The 21,454-nt window shown below is 37.5% G+C and overlaps 1 protein-coding gene across 4 annotated transcripts in view; it reads right to left on the bottom strand.

Moving 5' to 3' along the window:
* The window catches only part of CLTC (clathrin heavy chain), a 70,134-nt gene that overhangs the window by 1,620 nt on the left and 47,060 nt on the right, over window positions 1-21,454 (bottom strand). The window contains exons 17-33 of one of the 4 annotated variants that reach the window (XM_040244171.1): window positions 20,693-20,927; window positions 18,314-18,436; window positions 17,145-17,290; window positions 16,734-16,917; window positions 16,348-16,540; window positions 15,746-15,903; window positions 15,378-15,542; window positions 15,144-15,251; window positions 14,893-15,060; window positions 14,604-14,753; window positions 14,397-14,528; window positions 14,181-14,291; window positions 13,062-13,232; window positions 12,476-12,697; window positions 11,207-11,227; window positions 7,282-7,357; window positions 4,202-5,253 (exon numbers count right to left, since the gene is read on the bottom strand). In XM_040244171.1, coding sequence (XP_040100105.1) covers window positions 5,129-5,253; window positions 7,282-7,357; window positions 11,207-11,227; window positions 12,476-12,697; window positions 13,062-13,232; window positions 14,181-14,291; window positions 14,397-14,528; window positions 14,604-14,753; window positions 14,893-15,060; window positions 15,144-15,251; window positions 15,378-15,542; window positions 15,746-15,903; window positions 16,348-16,540; window positions 16,734-16,917; window positions 17,145-17,290; window positions 18,314-18,436; window positions 20,693-20,927 — 2,488 coding nt within the window. In that variant the 3' untranslated portion in view covers window positions 4,202-5,128. Of the gene's footprint in view, window positions 1-4,201; window positions 5,254-7,281; window positions 7,358-11,206; window positions 11,228-12,475; window positions 12,698-13,061; window positions 13,233-14,180; window positions 14,292-14,396; window positions 14,529-14,603; window positions 14,754-14,892; window positions 15,061-15,143; window positions 15,252-15,377; window positions 15,543-15,745; window positions 15,904-16,347; window positions 16,541-16,733; window positions 16,918-17,144; window positions 17,291-18,313; window positions 18,437-20,692; window positions 20,928-21,454 lie in introns of those variants that run through there. The other 3 variants (XM_040244173.1, XM_040244172.1, XM_040244174.1) reach the window with 3 other exon arrangements.

The raw sequence follows: 21,454 nt of genomic DNA on the forward strand, positions 1-21,454 counted from the left end.
CCCACTCCAGTACTCTTGCCTGGAAAATCCCATGGACGCAGGAGCCTGGTAGGCTGCAGTCCATGAGGTCTCTTAAGAGTTGGACACGACTGAGTGACTTCACTTTCACTGTTCACTTTCATGCATTGGAGAAGGAAATGGCAACCCACTCCAGTGTTCTTGCCTGGAGAATCCCAAGGACAGGGGAGCCTGGTGGGCTGCCGTCTATGGGGTTGCACAGAGTCGGACACGACTGAAGCAACTTAGCAGCAGCTCTTCTTCCAAGACTATGTTGCTGTCATCCTTGGAGGATCAGGGGTTCTAGGGTATTCCCAATTTAGATGTAAACTGCAGTTTGTTTTTCCTTACCTCAGTTTTTGAATATTTTATCGATAGATAATGGTATAGCCACCCACAATGAGTTTAAAAGCTAACCTTGTGGATTTTTCTCAAAGTTGAGGTTTTTACAGCACTGACCTAACCCACCTGTGCCGTGTTTCACATTTATTCCCTCAGCCACGCTGGCTAAAATTCCTCAGCAGTGGTTCTACATCTGTTCAGTTCCCCCCTTTCCAACAATGAAGGCAGTGAAACTTGTGAAGCGACTTGCATGGACCTTGACGGTGGTTATGGGCCCACATAGAAATGATAATTGTGAAGTGACTGTTACTTATCATTGTAATATCCCAGTATTTACTTAGAACTTAAGGAACTGGACAATTCAGCTATTTAAGGGCACCTTATCTCCCTTTTGATCTTTATACGTTCAGCATGACATAATCCAAATAATTACCAGCTGCCCAGAATATGATGGTTCTCGGCTCCTAAGAGCCACATAGCTTCTTGATCTCCTTTTTTGCAAAAAGCCATCTGTCTTGAAAGCTCTCTTTGGGGGGATTCTGACAGTATTTCTAAATTCAGTATATTCCTAAGAACTTCGATGTCAGGGAGAATTTTGGTAACAGGCCAAATTTTGATTGCAACTCACCATGGTTACTGTCAACAGTTAGCATCAGTTAGTTGTTAACTTCAACATAAGCAGCAGTGTAGCACAACCGCAAGGTCTACGGTCAGTGGCGTCTGGGCAGAACACTAAAGGCTACCGCAGCCAGGCTTAGAGGTCAGTCTTCTTCCACACTGGTATCTGACAGCACAGAAGAAATTGCAACTGTGAATGATGCCACAGTAGCAACTGTTTCTAAACAGAATGTTTATCCTGCTTTCCAAAGTGATGCAACAGCATGTAGCTGAGCTGAAGAGAACTCAATCCTAAATGGATGATTCCACTTCAGGTAATTTCTGAGGCTTGCCTCAAGAGAATGACGGTTCCAGGTTCAGACAGTGCATCCCAACAGGACCATCTGCCCTGGCTGACAACGTAACTGAGGTAAATCATAGCATATCTACTAGGATGAATAGTATACAAACACTGGTAGCTATGGAAACATGTTTTCTAGTTCACCTGTACTTTGCTATTTATTTTGTAAGGTTCATAATTTTATGTCATAGTTCACAAAGCAGAGAACCTTGGTTCTCTAAAGACACCTGCAAAGGGTCAAAACAATTTTCCTGATACTCATTGTTTTCCATTGTTTTGACATTTGCAGTGATGATAAAAAAACAACGGTGGGTAATACTGCTGGCACCTTTCACAAATCAAGACATTTTCACTGCCCTACATTTACTTTAAAAAGTTTAACGTCCTTGATGAAGCAGTAAAAAAAAGTTATTAAATTTGACCGTTGACTGTTTGTCTTAATATTCTATGTAACATTAAACACTTCTGGTGCACACTGAAGTATAACTGTTATCTTAAGGAAAAAAAAAAGACTTGTGTGGCTGAGTCCTGAGCTGAACTAGCTGCTTTTGTCATTTTTACTTGCAAGACCAGACAGAATCTAGTTATCCAGATCTAGATTTTCAGCAGATATAAACTACACGATTCATTTTCATGGTTTCAGAGTCCACATTTCAACTAATCACAAGTTTCTGGAAAGGTTATTAAATCCACCTTCCAGTGCAGGAGACACAGGTTCAATCCCTGGTCAAGGCACCAAGATCCCACATGCTACGTGGCCAAAAAATACTCTCTTCCTTTCCTAACGAAATTGCTGTATGAAGCCAAGTTTTTGAATACAGAGGAGTCTCTGTTCAGATGAACTTTAGAGACTTGTAAAAAATAGTACAATGCCATTCATTCTAGCTTGACTTTTGTTTGGGGAAATATGCTCATGTTATTATTGCTTATGTTAACAAGCAACGCTTATTACTGTCATTTAAATGGGTTAACAGTTTTAAAAAGTTGTTTTAACTATTAACAATAGTAAAGTAGGAATAGATACAATCCCACATAAACTAGTGCTCTTTGGGATCGTTAATAATTTGAATATGGTTACTTTATAGTAAACTTTTAAATCGGGGAGTTTAAAATCTATTCTTTTTCAAAATCAAGCTGGTTATCCTAGGTTTTTTAACTTTCATATTTCTGTGAATTTATGGTGGGGGAGCTTTCTATGATACTGACAATAATTACATCAACTTTGTAGGTATTTTTGCTGAAAACTGGCATCTTACAAGTTCTGAATCATGAATGTATTTTCTCCATTTGTTTTAATTTTCAGTTTCTTTCAGCATGATTTTGTAGTTACCTTTTGTGAAATTTATCACTAGTTAATACTCTTCGATTCTCGTTTTGCAAAATTTCATAGTTTTTATTGCTCTTGTAGTTTTGAGACCTTGCTAAACAAGCTTTTTAAAGAGTTATTTTTATAAAAACATTGCTTAGGATTTTCTTCATACAAGATTAGGTCATCTATGAATAAAAATAGCTTTACATCTTCAAAAAAAACTTGCATGATTTTGAGTATAGACAGATCCTAAGTTTGAGAACCACTACAGTGAGATATCTGCATGACTAAATCAACTTACAGAAATTTAAAGCAGCCTTACATGGAGACCAACCTCTTGCTATCGTACCAATGTCTGTGTTGAAATGATTGCCAACAATTACCACCTTTTTTTTTTCGTATAATGTCTACATTTGGATTCTGAGGAGGATCACTGAAAACATGTTTACCTTGAAAGTTTCCTATTAACGTCTTTCCCATTACTGCCCAGCTACCTGTTTTGTGATTTAAACACGTCTCCAAATAATCCGGCAAAGTATTCATGGTGTTAACATACACGTGAGGGAACAAGCTCAGAAGTTCAGCTTACTCTCAATTTAAGCCTAAGTAATACACTGCTGCAGTTTCTCTTTCTACTATAGCCCGTTATTATGGATGGTTTAAGTGGCAACTCAGGATCACAGACATAGCACCAGGTTAAAATTATGTTTTTTAAAAAAGATTCTTAACTATGCTATAAGAAAGCCTTTACTGAAGAATTTTAACTTGTTTCTATTAGGGAAGGGAAAAGAGAAAAATCATTCTGGTGATTCAAAGTATGTCTAGGAGAACAAATCTTGATTCTGAGAAGGAGTCCCCAGGGACCATTACTATTCTCCCTCTTGATGTTGATAAACATGAAGAAAGAGAGCAGAGACCCAGGAGAAACACCAGTATGCCCAGGACCTGAGCAGCAAGATGGTCCCTAAGACAAACCAAAAAATGAAAAGGGATTTTTCCAACTAATACTGCAGTTTCCTATAGGAATATAGGTGGTGGGGAGAGGAAGACAGGAGTTCTAAGTTTTAAAAAAGCACTTCTGTGGAGTTTATGGTCAACGACTCAACTTTACAGCAATACAAAGCTAGGTGGGGGCTCTCTAGCTCTACTGAGAATTAACTGTGAAATGAACTTAGAGTAATATTCTCAGTCATATGCCAAAAAACGAATTCAAACACTGGTTTAAAAAAATCAACTTAAAATATTCATAATTTGAAGCCCTTTACAATTCATGGTGAAGAACAGCATGTTGACTATGTGCTTATACATTCTTATTTCAAGTTAATATAATTTAACATCCATGATCTCTTCATCTGAATGAAATGCTCAGATAAACAGCTGAAGTGCTGCCTGGTTAAAACGATGGAGGTAGCCCCTGTCGGCACTGATGGGTTTTTCTGACCTCTGCATGGACCTCACGAACTCTGGAACGCACACAGCGTGATGCGGTGCTTTCCCGTGTCCCAGCCCGTAGCCCCCTTCTCCCTGGACTACCTGAGTATCCAGTATGAAATGGTTCTTGTGGTTTAAGAGGGATTTAAGTAAAACTGCCGTTCTCCATGTTATTTCCACAGTCCAGTAATTTATTTTAAATTTGAGTAATTTCAAATTCCACAAACAAAACTGAAGAACAGCAATATTTTGTTTGAATTCTTTCTTCTGTACACTCAGTGATCTAAAACACCACAATATCCAACATACACAAACCTCAGGGAAGGGTTAGTAAATACACACAGATTGGAATCATGGTGCTCTTTGTTCCTGAATGGAATGGTCCCACAGAAAAAGCACAGGATACAGCACAACGTAAGGGCACCTGTTACATATGAAGTGAGCAGAAACACACTAGCATTTTCTATATGCGTAATGAGGAAACCTGCATAGGTTAGAGGGCCTTTTATGCTCATTTAAAAGTCAGGCAAGTTGTCTGCAATGCATTTTTCAAACAATTTGGAGAGCACTGCGATCCCATGGAGGATATGCTCATTAGTGTTGTCTTTGTTGGCATTGACAGTCTTGCATGGTCATATATCAGTATTTTTGCTTTAGCTTGTCTTTGAATAAAAGAGATTTAAATGCATTTAGACAATACATACTGTAAGCTGTTTACATACACTAAATTTAAGAGATTCAATATTAGAGTTTTTTTTTTTTTCCTTTAAACACTACAGAGTGCAAATCAGGTTCTCCACAATAGATTTGAGTATTAAGCAGTTCTTCAAAGAATGAGGGGGTAAGAAGAAAAGCCCAAGTGAATAAAACATTGAAACTATTCCCCTTTGAAAATAAATTCTAAAATGATGCGGAATGTGAAATAAGCTTTAAACATAGGTGATCCGAGTTTATAGTTAGAAACAAAAAGTAGTCCTTCATGAAATAAAGGTTACAAGAACATGTGCCTGTTTCCCCGGTTATAAACTGAGAAGCGGGTAGAGACGATGTTTCGGTACGAAAATAGGCGACTACAGGATCAGCTTTCCGTCTCACATGCTGTACCCAAAGCCGGGCTGCGGTTGCCCGTAGGCTGGTGCAGTGTAACCATAGCCAAAAGGCGCCTGAGGAGGGACTGCAACGCTTGGTCCTGCTGTCAGCATCAACTGGGGCTGACCTACAGAAGAGAAGAGAGAGGGCAGGGCGGGGGCGAGGAGGCGGGAGAAACTGTTAGCACCGCAGGACGGCCACACCCCCGACCCCAACTGCAGCAGCATAACCGCAACTTGGAATGAATTTGGGGGGAGCACTTCTGACTGTCTCAATTTCAGCATGGCAGTCACCCTAGGAAGGGTCCTGCCTAAAAAGCCAACAAAAACCATGCAGGGCCAAGGGCCAGAACTTTAAAAGTAATGATGTTACTTCATGTCATTTAAAGCAATATGCACATGCGCGCTCAACACGCTTAGGCAGCACAGTCAGCAGTAAGCCTATCACCACCACATGGCGTTTGCACATTGTATCTGGTGACAATATAATTAGCACAGGAAAACAACTTTTTAAGATACATTTTAATACAACTGAACTTTAAAGGTTAAGGTTTAAATTCTTGATTTAGATGTGTCTAAATGGTAACAAAACCAAGTATCCAGTACCAAAAATAAAAAGTTAAGACATATTCAAATATGCATTAGGCGTGAAATACATTAGAGGATACAACCTCTTTCAAATACTAAGCTAACACTCTCATGAAGTTTAAATAGTTACTGTACAGAGGAACCGACCTGTGGAGAAACTGGCTAAATACAAGAACATACCGAACACCTCTCCCTACCTCCTGCAAAAGAAGTACTTTTAATCTCCCTCTCTAATGTAAATCCAAGAGTAGTATTTCTCCCACAAGTGACCTAATGTCTCTCCTTTGGTGAATAAAAACCCAAACTGTTTTCAGTGAATGAACTCTAAGAACCAGCAGTTTGTTAAAAAACCACTTCTAACTTTGATATTGAAATCTACCTTGAAATTTCAACCCCACTTTTTTTTCTGAACAACATAAGCATGTTGTTTTTTCATTAAGCTTCTCAGTTTCTTCATATCACAATGGAATCATGAGAAAACAAGAACAATAAAGAAAAACCCAATGAGTGTACAAATCTCTAATAAAGAGCAGAGAACTTCGAGGCAATGGAGGGCAGGAGGCGGTTGCCTGACGAAGTGCCAGAGTAGTTCTTTCCAACATCATGCTTCTCCATAGCCAGCTACCCAGGACTGGGGTGTGTGCGGGTATGTGGTATGGGGGGTGGAAGCCTGAGAAGGTGGCACTGTCAACAGCTGTCTTTGGCTCAACCCCACTGTCAACTGCTTACAAGGACTATCCACTTAAACACCCTGAAGAGAAGCCAAATTCAGTAGCTTCCCCCAATTATTACACCCACTCTGTTTCTACCTTGTTTCTTATCACAAATACGTCAAACATCTTGTTCCAATCTCTAAGAATCTACTTTATGTTCTCCAACTTTATCAAAACTACCCTGTCCTCTAAATTCCCAAAGTCCTTTTTATGTAAAGTAAAAAATGGAAATAATGCCACAATAGATTTGTTTACTATCATTTCCTTTAACAGGCTGAGATACAATAGTTGTAGTTGTATACCTTCCTCCCAACACCACCTGGTTAAAGTGCTGTAACCTACACCCTTCAAATTCATTACTCAAATCACTCTGTTCTCCGGGAGAGAAATGGAAAGGGGAAGGATTTCAGACAGGCACAAGTAAGAAAACATTAAATTGCCTTAAATATTCGGAGTCTGAAGATCCTCTCTGGAAAATCTTCAAATGGAAACTACTCAGTCATCTGTCTCAGTCAGAATTTAAAGAGATGTACTACTTCTGTAAAGCGTACTTAAAATGACTATGGCATGTTCTCTCACCTTCTCCACTTTTGAAAATTTAATTCACCAATAATTCTTTGTCAGTAACTCATGATCAGGCCATAGATAAATCAGGTTCTGATCTCAAGCAACTGTTTTTTGAGATTTTTTTTGCGTTTAAAATTATCTTAGTGAATAAGGTCAATGCCTGCTGTAAGGTTGTTTTCAAAAAAAAATGACAGTAGAGGCTTATTTCTTAACTTACTGAGCCTTTTGCACTTTAGAATGAACTGTTTGTCTACTATATTTCTGAGGTTAAGCAGAGAAAGAGATTACCATAAACAATAGGTTGTGTCTCTGTAGCTTGTTCTTCCTCTTTTCTCAGTGATTCTGAAGCATCTAATTTATCCACCTAGAGAAAAACAGGTAATGGTAATTAGAACCTCAAAAGTATTATAAACCTAGATTTATGGCAGAAAGTGGAAAAGCCTTAGTATGTTAAATTTTGTCAAAATAAAAGACTAGAGTAGAAAGAACAATCTCAGGCCCCTTCAAATTCAATGGCAATGTTCATACTTCAGTCAAGGTGATTTTTAGCACTGTCATTATAAACCCTCAGGAAGGAGGGATTTATAAATGCCATAAAAGCTCACGCCAGGCTAAAACTGGGCATGCTAGGATGCAGCCAGCCTGAGGGAGGGAGATAACCAGAAGGAACCACTTTCTCTGATGAAGGTTTAGCCCTATTAAAGATAACCATGATGAACTCATGACTGGACAAGACTTCCTTCCCCAAAGGAAATGGTATTCAAAAAAGTGAAATAAGTCTTGTGACTAGGTAAGTATGTCTGCAGAACCAACTATCTTTTTTGCCAACTGTGCACAGCTTCTGTCAATATTGACTATGTGCAGGCTGAAGTTTAAGATTCAAGTGGCTCCATATTTAATCTTTTCTATATAAAGACAGGCTGCATGTGTTAAAGCTCTGTTTTCTGAGTAACCAAGGAATGCCTGATTTTTCCCCAACTTCTTAGAGAAAGAAATGTTTACCTTTTAATTAAGCCCAAGAAGTAAATGACTGTTACACACTAGCTATTCTAAATAAAAGTGGATAGTATCAGACAGAAATACTACTCTAGAGGAGTCCAAACATATTAGTGAAAGAAAAGAGCTGGAATACATAGATCCTTCCCTAACTAGTTCTGTCACCTTGGCAAACCACTGCACTGACCCTCAAATTTCCTTGTCTATATAGTGAGTCAGTTGAATGAGAAAATCTACAAAGCTCCTTCTAGCATTAGCATGACTTGGAATCTGGAATTCTGTGAAGGACTAGGGAGGATGGCAGCAGGACACAGACTAGGAAATCTCCCCCATACCACTTCCATTTGCCTTTAAACTGTGCTGTATCTGTCTTTTAGACTATATAGTCTTGTTGGCATAGCATTACACTTGATGTAAAGCTGAATTTCAAATCTCAATGTTATCTATTACTAGAGGGTTTCAAAGTCCTAGGGGTGCTGAGACGGGGAGGCAGAATGCAGAACTTTTTTATGAGTGTTTACTCCATGTCCTTCAAAAAGGCAAATAGTGAAAAATCACTCACAAAAAAAAGACATGTAGGACTTCAGTGAAAAGGCTTTAAAGACTTGGTCCCAGAAAGGTTAAAGCAGCACCTAGTTTCTATGTGCAACTATTTTAAAAACAGTGTTTCAATCCTACACAGGCCATTAAGGTTAGGACAGTATTTTACATGTATTTTAATTGTTTTATACTGAGTGTCTTAAATGTGGGTCTAATCTACCCTAATTTGTCAGGGAGCAAAATGTGAGAAAAGTGGTTAAGAGTCAGACTCTAGACACCTTCAGATAAAATGTGGTTTTTCGACCTTGGGAAGATGGGTTATTAGTTTGCTTCTGTATTTCATTTTTTAAATTTTATAACCTAAGGGCTCATGTGTTAAAATTACCCCACTATCAAATTAAAGACTACTATGGAGTATAAAAAACGGTACTGGCTCAGATGGTAAATCGTCTGTCTACGATACGGGAGACGCAGGTTTGACCCCTGGGTCAGGAAGATCCCCTGGAGAAGGAAATGGCAATCCACTCCAGTACTGTTGTCTGGAAAATCCCATGGACAGAGGAGGCTGGTAGGCTATAGTCCATGGGGTCGCAAAGAGTCGGACACGACTGAGCGACTTCACTTTCACGGAGTATAAGTACCACAAGAAACACTCACTGTTTGGCACCCAAACTTAAAAACAAAAATCACTACAGCTCTCTAATCTAAAGTACAATCTGTGCCATCAAGGACAGTCAGATGGGGTTTTGCTAAGTATCCAAGAGTGAGCTAAAGAAGTTATTTTTAAAAAGTACATGGATGAGTGTACATTAATAACTTCTAACAAGAAAAATCAAACAAAAAAACCCGCTGAATAATACATTGCCAGACTTTCAAGGAAAAGATTCTAAAGTGTACATGTGTTTAAAAGTTAATGTCTGAGTCGGATGTTGAAAACAGAAGTCTGTTAAAGATTTAGAAGAGCTAGCAATGTCATAATGCCCAGGCACAGACATAGGCAGGTTGGGCATAGAGACAAAACACAAAGTAACAACTGTGAAGGAGGAGCATCATGCTAAGCAAAAATTGACTTTTCTATTTAATGGGACAGCCTCTGGCTCAGCAATATCCAATTATTGTTTCCAATGACCCAATTTGGACTCCTCCAAACAGAAAAGCAGAGAAGGCTTTTATGAACACAAGCTTTTGTTAAGAGCTGTAACAAAAGTTTCTGATCCTTGGATTAAGAAAGAAAAATTACAGGTAAGCATGTCACTGAGTTCAGTTCCATCTGTACTATTGAATATTCATGATAATGTAAAAAGGCTTTTCCACAAAGACTGCAATATGCTGCAGAGGAAAAGTTAACATGCAGTCAGTTATTTTGGTGTATGTGTGCATGAAAAAAAGGCAAAAGTACTGAAGCAAGAAGTGAGATCTGAAGATGACTGTTGCTATACAGGCTCTCAAGAAACACACACAGCCCACAGCAATGCTTTAAGAGTTTCAAAAGTAGTATGATGTAATTGCAATGACTGTTGTACATGCTTGATTTAAAACAACGCATAACACTGCAGTTCAATTACCTATTTTTCACACACACGCTTTCTAACTGCCTTGCTTACTAGCTGCTGAAGGGCCTCACACACAATGCATTTTACTCAGGTTTGCCCTAAGTTCCAATGGTGACTCCGTTTTGGTTCAACGTAATTCCAAGGCACTGTCCCCCTCCTACAAATTATTTTAAATTGTTTTAACTGTCCTTTATCTTCCCACCCTTTTCTCACCATAATTTGATACCAGACACAAGTTTGTAAGTTTGTTTCATTTATACTGGGATGGAGATAAGCCAATGAAGGAAGCAGCAACCAAAAGGTGCCTAAATTTGACTTTGGACAAGCCAAAGGGATGAGTAACAGCAAATTTGTAGCTTCAGAGATGTACCTTATTATAGAAAGCAGAAGTTAATATGGTTCCATATTTTACAGAAATAATCCATGTTGCTTAGCAACAATTATAGCAAGCTAATCTGATGACTGTAAAAGTTTTGATTCCTCTTGAAAATGAACTAGCACCATAAGAACTGGACACCTGGAGAAACATGAGGAAAGTCTCTTCGGAAGCAGCTAGTATCTCTTGTATCTACTTTCAGCAAAAAATTAGTAAGAATCAAGAGATCAGAAACTGGATCACAGTCCTTCAATACCAAAAAAAAAAAAACCAAAAACAAAAAACCCCAAAAAGCCTTTTAGGGCATATATATACATATTTAAATTCAACAACTGTCAGGCACGCTCACAAAATAATACCAGAGGCTATTTAATTTTACTTAGAATATTGATAAATCCTATTATGGTCCAGATACCCTGACAGGGAAGAGAAATCTCCTGAAACTTTGGAATTAATATGGAAACTCAACATGCTCAGTTTTTAATAATATATTTAAGAGAGACTGTGAACCAACTACTGATTAGCCTCCTGCCCTTCCTAAAGCCTATTAGCCGATTAGTAGCAAACATCTACTAATGTCCTAGAGCTCTATTATAGTTATATTTTAAGGGACTTGCAGAGGCTTTAGTGAAAATTTATTGGGGGAAAAAGCAGAAGCAGCAGTGTAGAAAAGGAAGGAAAAAAAAATCATGCAAATTCCTTAGACTTAGTCCTCCAGACTTAAAGATGGAAAAGAATCAACTTTCACCTTTTCCTTTATTGCATCAACCTGCAAAGGAATTCAGAAGGTGCAGCTTAGAAAAAAATCAAATTCCATATTGAGCATAAAAAGGTAGAATCAGCAACAAAGGTTTAGGGGAGAAACATCTAACCACTAAAAAAGGTAGGAGAGAAGTGAAAATAAAGGGCATACTGGAAGCAAAACTCAGAAATTTTTTTTTTAACTTCAGAGTTTATTGCAGAAGAATTTATGCTAGAGTCAAGTGTGAAAGAAAGCAGCTTAATCGCTAGTAAAATTTACAGCACTTCGGTTAACAGCAGCTTAGAGCCAGGTCTCACAAGTTGGCATTATGCATAAGAAAAGAAGCTATTCTCATCTGTGGCTAAGATAAGGCAACTTTCTTTTTCCTCTTACACTGGATTTAAGCAGTTTCTACACAGAAAAATGTTAATTCTCAAAAACCTGTAACTTAACACAATGATATCTAACTGGATGGCAGCCCAAGGAAATGCTCAGTCACACTGGGGGTTGTCAGTAGTGCACCTCCCACCCTGACACACGCCTTTAACTCAGACATGCTGAAAAGACCAGATGCGAAACTGACTTTAATAAGCATGTTTTGCTTTGACAAAATGGATCCTTTAGGACCATTTTAAAATGCTCCACAGCAGGACAGGGTAAAAACATCCTAACATCAAAAACAAATACTAAGAAGAATAAGTTAATCTTATAAGATGATTGTACCCCCAGCTTGTTTAATGCACTTTTAGGAAATGTGTCATTAATTGTTAACCTCCTGTAATATTTTTTAATAAGGGGTTAAACTATCAAAATATTGAGAAGATTAACAGGAAATTAAGAACACAGCTGAAGCTTTCCCCTGGGAAACAGGCATACGTATTAAAGTCAAGAACCAACCAAAGAGAAGGGAATCTACACTACTAAGTAATGGTCATCTGAGTTACAAGAATCGATTTGAGGAAGACATTATTTTGACACAAAATGTTTCTATCAAACGTTTAAAAAAAACAAAGACAGAAACCCATACAATATGGACGTAATACTACATGCCCCTCAGAAATACATTCTGTGGTATTCTGAGTATAAACATTCTGCCAAGGTATGTCTGAGTTACCTTTCCATTCAATGTCATTTGTCAGGTATTAAAAACTACTGGAGAATAGGAATATTTTATGATCAACTAAATTAATGATACTAGAGAAAACCTTTGGAAACAAAGTCTCTACATGGACTCTACATATCCTCAGGCTGACTGGTTCTCAGAGGCACCCTTACCTTTGTCAAGTACTCCTTCATGACTTGGATGAAATAGGGCATGGCGAAATCCATGATGTTGTGCCTCCACGCAGTCTCCAGGACAACATCTGGCCTTAGCAGATCGTAGCAAGTAAAGAGACACGCTCCGAAGCACTCTCTTTTTTCCTCCTGCAAAAACCACTGTAGGAGCTCTTCGGCCAATTCAGTGTCTTTCGACTCAGAGGCATACTGCATCGCATCCTATTTAAAGGAAAGGAGGAAGTCAAACATTAAATTCAAGTATGAGGAACTGATAAATTACATAATGCAACGGGGGAAAAAAACTCACAGTTGTATCATTTAAATTAAGGATTTCCTGAAAGAAAAGGAAAAGACAGAGGAAAGCACTCTCTTTTTAACAGAGAGGTCTGACAGAAGCATATGACAGCCTCCAACATTAAGAAGTGACATTATCATCTCCTCAACTGGGAGCTTAAAGGCAATTCCCGTATTGGCAAAAACTAATACCTCTATAGACCATAATCACTTCTAATATGCCATCTTAGGACTCACACAGATCATCTAGTTCTTGGCTTAATAGCCCCACCCCACCATCTTTCTTCACCTTGTACAGGCTATCTTTCTTGCACAGCTCTACACTCTGTTTCCAGCGATTATTGCCTTTGAAGAGGTAAGCAGCAATTCTTCTGAACTCAATGAGTTCATGCTTTTCCAAACGCTGAGCAAGTGAGATATTGTCAAAGTTGTCATAAGCATCTATCGATGTTCTCAGAGCCTTAAAAAATAAAACAAAGCCACTGAAATGCCAAACCAGTATTTCATTTTAGTTTAAATTTTATGTTCCATCATTCTTGATCAATGAACCATTACTGTATATAACTGACTGTATGTATGTATCTTGCATGATAAATGTTTAATAAGACTTGACCAATCAGCCATTATTGTAATTAAGACAGCCTAGATTCAAGAATCAAACCATAAAGTTATACTATGAACAAGTATCAACATTGCTCAATCTAATTGTTTAACAATAAGGTCCTTGAAGGCACTATAAAATTTCTAGGGAACAATTTTCTCCAAGGTTTTTGGTATCAAGGACTAACTTGAATGGTTATGAAACTGCAAAGATTTGTAATTTGGAGGGTAAGATTTTATGCCCTAGGGAAACTCCTGATACAATTCAACATGGTATTCAGTCATAGAGATCAGCACTGGATCTGCACCTGAACGAAAACCATGTTGACAAGAAGAGAAAGAAAAGGCAATTTAGCTTAACCTTAACTTTTTTACATTTCTGCAAAATTCTTCACAAAGGAAAGCTTACTAAAAGACAGGTACTGATAAGCTATTGGGCAAGAGAAACAGTGAATAAAAAAGTCAATACCATATAAGGTTTATGAACTAGTTTGAGAGATCAAAAACTTTTCAACTCAATCTACAATCTAGATGTTTACAGATGAAGTAACCATATATTTTTCTAAAGCATTAACTTGGACTCTGCAAACTTGGCATCTAATTAGAAGACATCATGTTCATCAATCCTGAAAACCTGACTAAATTTAGATCCAAGGCATACAAGTACCTACTGTTTACAGTCCTAAGGGATGATAGGCTTTTTTAACTGCAAAACATACCAACTTTACAATTTTGAGAACTGTAAATTTTGAGAAAAAAATAAATTCTGTGAATTTTGAGGATATGTCCAAGAACCAAAATGTTTTACCTGATAATCTTCTTCTGTAATAAAGAGGTTGTTCAGTGATTCATTCACAGATTTGTTGTTGTGGTTCTGAACTGAACGCAAATAGGGTTTCACCAGTGGTAGCTGTTTAACCTTTAAAATAAGGGTGTGTTACAAATGTAGTACAAATGGACAAAGTTATCCAGGAATGTCTTTAGTTTCTTGCTATGAATTTTTGAGGTTTTTTAACATTATTACCTTGCTGAAATAATTGACTGCACGAGTATGATCCAACCGTGGAGACAGCACCATCAGCAAATCATTTAACAACAGTGGCTTGAATTCTAAGTAGAATTGTATTGCTCTGTAGTATAGCTCCACATTGGCAACCTAAGACAGCAAAAATCCATATATGAGGTAGAGTTATTTCCTCATGAGCTTCCTCCTTCTAAAGAAGGTACGCACCTTGGTAATGATGTCTTTGAACTGCCCTTCTTTCCACGCATCAGTCGGATGATTCATCATGGTAATGATGGCATTATCGTATTCTTCGTATTTGTCGTACAAAAACACCAATTCTGCCCACAGATGGGCTTGTTCTGCAGCTCTTAGCACCTGCACAAGGAAGATTTAATTGCTTTAGATATGGGTCTCTAATTCTAGTTAATAGAAAAAAAGATTTTTTTTTTTTTTTAATGAAAACTGAAGTATTAGTTTTAGCTATAGAGTTGCCTTACAATGAAAGAGTAGTTACCTTAGGAATATTCACTCTGGACCAGAACAGCTCCAGGTGCTCCCTCATTTTCTGTGGCTTAAACTTAGAATACAGAATAGCTAATTCGGTGAACATCCCCATGTGAGCTCGCTCAAGTCCCAGTGCTGCTTCCAACATGGTTATCAGCTCTTCAAAATACCCACGATCCTAAATAAGAGAAAAATGCAATTAAAGATGAGAATATCAGTGACAAAAGATCTCAGTTAACATAAAAGACTTCAATGCGTTACCTGATAGTAGTTGATAAGTTCCTCCAACTCGTCTGCATGTACTACAATATGAAGCCCACACATCTGAGCGAGACGGAACTCCTTCCCATCTACACAGGCAAAGCAGACCTACAATTTAAAAAATTTCAATTACGTGAACTCAAGTGTAACATGGCTGGTTAATTCAATTAATCAGTTTAAAGAATATTCCTAAATAGCATCTTAATTCATCAATCAAACTGTCATTTAGATTACCTCTTTCCATGTTCGAGTACTGTTGGCTTTCCTAGCTCCATCAACAGCTGCCTGATATTCACCCAGGTGAACCAGAGTGGATGCCAAGCGTCCAAAATTGGAAACATTATTGTACAACAACTTAGCAGCATCATACATTTTTTCATCATAACAACGGTCACCAACCTGAAAAAAACACAAACCATTTTCAGTAAGCCGAAACTCAGTCTTTCCAAAGTTAGGACTCAATTTAATATGAAGAAACAACATTTTCTCAGTAAGAGATTTCCTTAGAAACTTTCAGTTGTCATTTGTTGATCCTAATAAGCTAGTAAAGTTACCCAACTATTTTTACACTCCTTAAGAAAAAATCTGAATGAGAAACTCACTTGCTGGATATGAGCATTATTTGGCCCATTGATGAACTCTTCCAACTCTGCTAGGCGGTTTGTTTTAGCCAGTGCAAAAATCAATTCTGTCTCCACATAGGACTCACGGGCCTTCTTGCGGGCCATCTGCAAGTACTTCACCAGCTCTTCCCAGTTTCCTAGGTACAGAAAAACAAATGAATAAATCCAAACACTAACATATCAACATCTATCTTCTCGCTGAAGTAAATGAGAACTGCTATTAATTTCCTTTTCAAAGAAACAGTATAGAGAATAACAAATGTAAACTGTGAAAGGTATCAAAATAGTGAAACTCCTATTAATGCCTCTGTATTATTACTGACCAAATGAAGAGCTGAATCCCTCTTCTTAAAGTTATCAGATTAGAACTAGATCAGAATCTAATGAGACTTCAAAACAGAAAATTAAACTTCCCCATAGAGCTTTTAAGTTCATAAAACACAGCCTCTCTTTATCTGCACTAAGGAAGAGGGCAAACCACCAGACAGTCTCTAGCTCCAAAACAATGCAGAACGGACATAAAACTTAATGCTTAGCTTAGACACATTTTCTGGCAAACACATAAAGGTGAGAAGTCATACCACTAGTATTGGCGGCCTGAACAACTTCCATGTAGGATGAAGGATCATCTGCTTTGATATAAGAATCAATGGCTTCTTTCACCATTCCTTTCTGCAACTGGGCTTTTGCGAGCTGACTCCAGACTGCCGGTTCATTGCAGCGTTCAGCAAACTCATATGCCCGATCCAAGTTTCCAATATGTTCGATCAAGACCTAGGCAACCAATTCTTCATCAGTTATAGAACAATGAATCTTACCATGTAGCAATTACATTTAAATGGTTAGGATTTTATTGCTCTTCTATTACCACAGCAATAAATTATGCCCTTTCTCAGAGGACAATGCATACACTGAAGCAAGAGAAGGCGTTACACAGGAAATCAGCTCAGGTAATGTGACGGTTTACCTGCACTGCTGAGGTATTGACATCAAATTTCCGGAAAATGGCAAATGCTTCTTCAAAGAGCTCATTGCTGATGGCAATGTTGGCAATATCTGGGGCATCATAATTATCCAGGCGGTTAATGTACTCCATAACACGGGTACGGTCAGCCTTGATTGCAGTGAGGATGAGGAGGTTTTGCAGGTTCCTTTAAGAAAGAAAGATTTGAATATAATATTTGAAAAGCTCATTAGTCATAACAAACACTGTAGCTATTAAGTATTCCGTCTCGGGAGAGAGGATCACAAGAGGGTATTAGAAGAATGAAAATTAAGACAACATTCTCTATCATTTGTCTCTTTGTTCCTTTCCCAAACTGAGAGGCCATAATTAAAGACTGACTATAAAGAGCCAGGAAACCCTCTCATAGCATACCTGTGTTCACTGAATACAGAGTTATCAAGGACAATTTTCTCCAGCAGTTCAATGAGTTCATTAGGAAGGTCTGCAGTCATAAAGGCCTTGACAGTTACTGACACTTCCTCAGGGTCCTGAGTTTCAGACAAGGCTGTCTGTACAACCTGCAGAGGATATACAAAGAATAAGTACTGAGAGTCCAGGTGGTTTTGATGATATTATCTAATAAGAATAAGATGGCCTCTCAGTAGAAAATGAAACAGGTCGAGAAGAAGGAATGAGATAAAATACCTTTAATTTACCACCCAAAGATCTTTCTACGTAAGTCCACATATATCCGTAACATGTACTTCCAATTTTTTTGTTGTGGGGGGTAGGGGTGCCTACTCGTATAATTTCTATCTTTTCCCTGATTAAAAATTATTCCTAATAACCACTCCTCATTATCACTTTAATGGTCACATAAAGTTCAACCATATACATGTGGCATTATATACTCAGTAATTCTTCTGTTTATGGCTGTTTGCATGGCTCCCAGATGCAGCAATGAGTATTTGCTCTAGGAAGCTTTGTATCAATTTGGGAATTTTCCTTAGACATGCTTCCTAGGAGAGGAATGAAAAATTGATATTCTTCAATTTACTCTCTTCCATATTCATACTTCTATTTATAATTTAAGAATCATTATTAACAACCTTCAATTTTTAAGGTTTTAAAAAAATGTTTTCAATTATTTATATAGCTATAAACTCGCATCTTCTTTGCTTACTATTGAGACTTTAACATTTATCTACTATATCATTCACCAGTCTTTATTCTTTGCTGATTTACCCTTGTCTTGAATGTTTCCAATCAATTTAATTACTTCTCAGGTATTTTTAACAGTAATTCTTACTAATTTTATTAAATGTCTAATTTACTGGTATCCTTTTAGCTATGATGAGTTGAAGGAGTCTTATGTAATTAAATTCTCTCCTTGGAGACGTATTTTCTTGGAGAAGATATACTTCATTTTCATTAACATTTATATATATATATATTTTAGTATAATCTTTATTTTCTTCTATTTTTTACTGCCATCTCTCACAATTAAATATGATCCATTTGAGTATATTTGGTATATGCTGAGGGAAAAGGTTTTAATTATAGTTAAAAAGATGAGCCTTGAATGCATTTGCAAATTTTACCTGATCAATGAGGGGTCTCCTGTAAGGATTGCTTTCCAGCAGCACACTACCCCACAATTCTGGGTCCTTCCGCCGTACCAGATAGCGAGAAAGACTTTTGAAGAGGGAATTCTCATTGCAGACCTAAATGAGAAATTAAAGATTAATTTCAAGGTAAACAATAAAACCTTTCTACAGACTGACTGTAATTTTAAAAGGTTATATCCTATCATTATACCCTATTTAGTGTTTTATACCAAAAAAAAAAATCCATTACTTCTACATGTCATCTTTAATTAAAGTCACAACCATATTTTTCTTATTAAAATTCAAATAACAGAAAAAAGTTGTTATATTTTTGAAGGCTTTTAAAAAGCACCCTGATGGTGGATCTATATTTGGACTTTATATTTTACTCTACTGGCCTGTGTATTCATGTACCAGGATGCAATTTTTAATTATAGAGATTTTGTAATGTGCTTTAACATCTGGTAAGGCTAGTCCACCTTCAGAGCTTTCTTTCAGTGTTCATTTTCCCATGTGTATATGTATACATATGTTCATACGTATATGAATTTGTATGTTCACAGATGCGTTCTTTCCCAGCTCTGATCACTCAAAGACCCTAGAAGGAAATACACCGTAGAGTCTAGATCTGGGTTTCTAATAGCACTCCCCACTGAACAAAATCAAAGTTCTTCAAAATAATGAATGATCCACGGCAGGGGAGGGTATAAAATGAGCATGGTATAACTTGCTGGGCAAGGAAACAAGATGTGCTCAAGAGCAATGAGATCATGATACAAAGCCATGAGAGGCAGGCTGATGGGATTTCTATCAGCCAAAAGGGGGATAATTTGAAAATCAAAAACATGCATCATTAACCCACAGAACTCCTAAGTCCATGAAAACATGCACGCTGACTGATACATACGGAGAAAATGATGAAGTTGGAAAATTGTCATTTTGCAACCAACACATTAAGAATAGCTTAATAAGAATTAATAGATTCAAAATTGGGGGCGGGGACACACACAAATAGGATACTCGCATGGTCTTAACTGTCTCCTCACAGACTACTTAATACCTGCAAAGGGAACAGACAGAGAGACACACACACACACACAGTAGGATACTCGCATGGTCTTAACTGTCTCTTTACAGACTACTTAATACCTGCAAGGGGAACGCATACTCACACACACAGACACAAACACTCACACACACAGCAGGATACTCGCATGGTCTTAACTGTCTCCTCACAGACTACTTAATACCTCCAAGGGGAAACACATCTATAAGGGGAAATTTATTTCTATAATGGAGAAGCTGACAAGTTGATAAAAAGTGACCCTCAAAATGAAGGACTAAGGACATAAGGTGCTTTTGCATGTTACAGCATAAGAAAAACATCACTTAAGTAATGCACTTTGGATGGAAACATACAATCTAATCAGGAGGAACAATAAGAGAAATTCAAAGCGAAGAACATTCTATTTTTTAAAGAGATTTTTCACTAATAAGAAATATTCAGAATAGGTGAATCCAGAGAGACAGAAGGCAGTTTGGAGGTTGTCAGGGGCTGGAAGGAGGCAGGGAATGTGGAACAACTGCTTAGTGAGTACTGGATTTCCTCGTGTGGTGATGAAAACTTGGAATAAGAACTCCGAACAAGAGAGATATAATGATTACACAACACTGTGTATGTACTAACTGCCACTGAATTATTCACTTTCAAATGGCTAATGTTATGTTACCTTCAATAAAAAAAGAGAAGAAGACTATTTTTCCAATTATGTCTGTCAATAAAAGACAAAGGCTGAAGAATTATTTCAGGTGAAGAGAGACATGAAAGATATGACACGTACAAACAGTATGTAATCCTAAAGGGAAAATTTTCTTTTAAAAAACATTCTCAGGTCAGTTGACAAAATCAGAACGAAACCGATTTTTAACAGTGTTCTACCAGTGTCAGACTGACTGAGGTTGCTCTCCATAATGTGGTCATGAAAGAGAATACCCTTATTCCTAGGAAATACACACTGAAGGGTTATAAGGCCATGATGTATGCAACTTATTCTCATAAGGTTAAAAGGTTAGGTGTGCCTATACATATACACGTATATGTAAAAAATATATAGATGTATGTGTACATATGAGTGTATGAGAACATACGTGATAAAACCGGGGGCATAAATGTCAATGGGTGAATATAAACGTAATCAACTACTTTGGCCAGTTTAAGTTCATAATTATCAGCAGTTTTTTTTAAAAAGCATGTACCTTCTAAAAATGCTCCATATTACCTAAAACCACTCTGAAACTCTCAAAATTCACTAGTCTAACATTATGTAACAGGTTTTAAAAATGCTGTCTTCTCTGTCAGCCGGCAGTACTCACATTGATAAGCTCCAGATCACACTGGCCACGCTCATAAGCAACACAGGCCAGATGCGGATCTCTCTTCTCACAATACTTTCCAACAACACGACTGTCATAGTAAGGATTTTCCCGAAGAAACCGCTCTGGATTGTTATTACTGTCTATGTAGATTTTGGCTAATGCATTATGAGTAGCAGGCTCTTCACAGCCCTCATGAATTCTGGCCTCCAGCCAAGGCAGAAGCAGTTTCAATCTAGTAAAAAAATAAAACAGGAAAAGAAACACACAAAAAACCCACATATACATATACTATATTATAAATAGCACACTCCTGACATGCTATGTACCTTATGGTCTATAAAGTGCTTTCCCATACCCTATTTTGAATTCTCAACATTTCTATCAGAAACTGAGAAATTAGGACTCAGAGGTGGTTAAAGGATTTGTCCAATGTTACACAGAAGGTATATAAGACTGTCCTTCATACTCTCCCAGACCTATCTGCTACTTATCTAGACAGGATATGGAAAGAAGAGACTACAGATTCACAGATTATTCTTTTTTAGATGGGGCAAATGGCTGGACTTCTGAGTAATGTTTAGGAGTAGGACAGAGATGTGGTATGAGAAAACGAGCCACATTATCTGAGGTTCCTTTTAATTTTACCACAATTAACATGTGACATTACAAAAAGCAGAAGTACTGTAAACACATACTGGGAATAAAATCTGGTAAAATTCTAGCAGTCATAAAATCAATCACTCCACCAAGGGCCATGGT

The sequence above is a fragment of the Oryx dammah genome, unplaced genomic scaffold (assembly GCF_014754425.2).
Source record: "Oryx dammah isolate SB20612 unplaced genomic scaffold, SCBI_Odam_1.1 HiC_scaffold_8, whole genome shotgun sequence".
NCBI lineage: Eukaryota > Metazoa > Chordata > Mammalia > Artiodactyla > Bovidae > Oryx > Oryx dammah.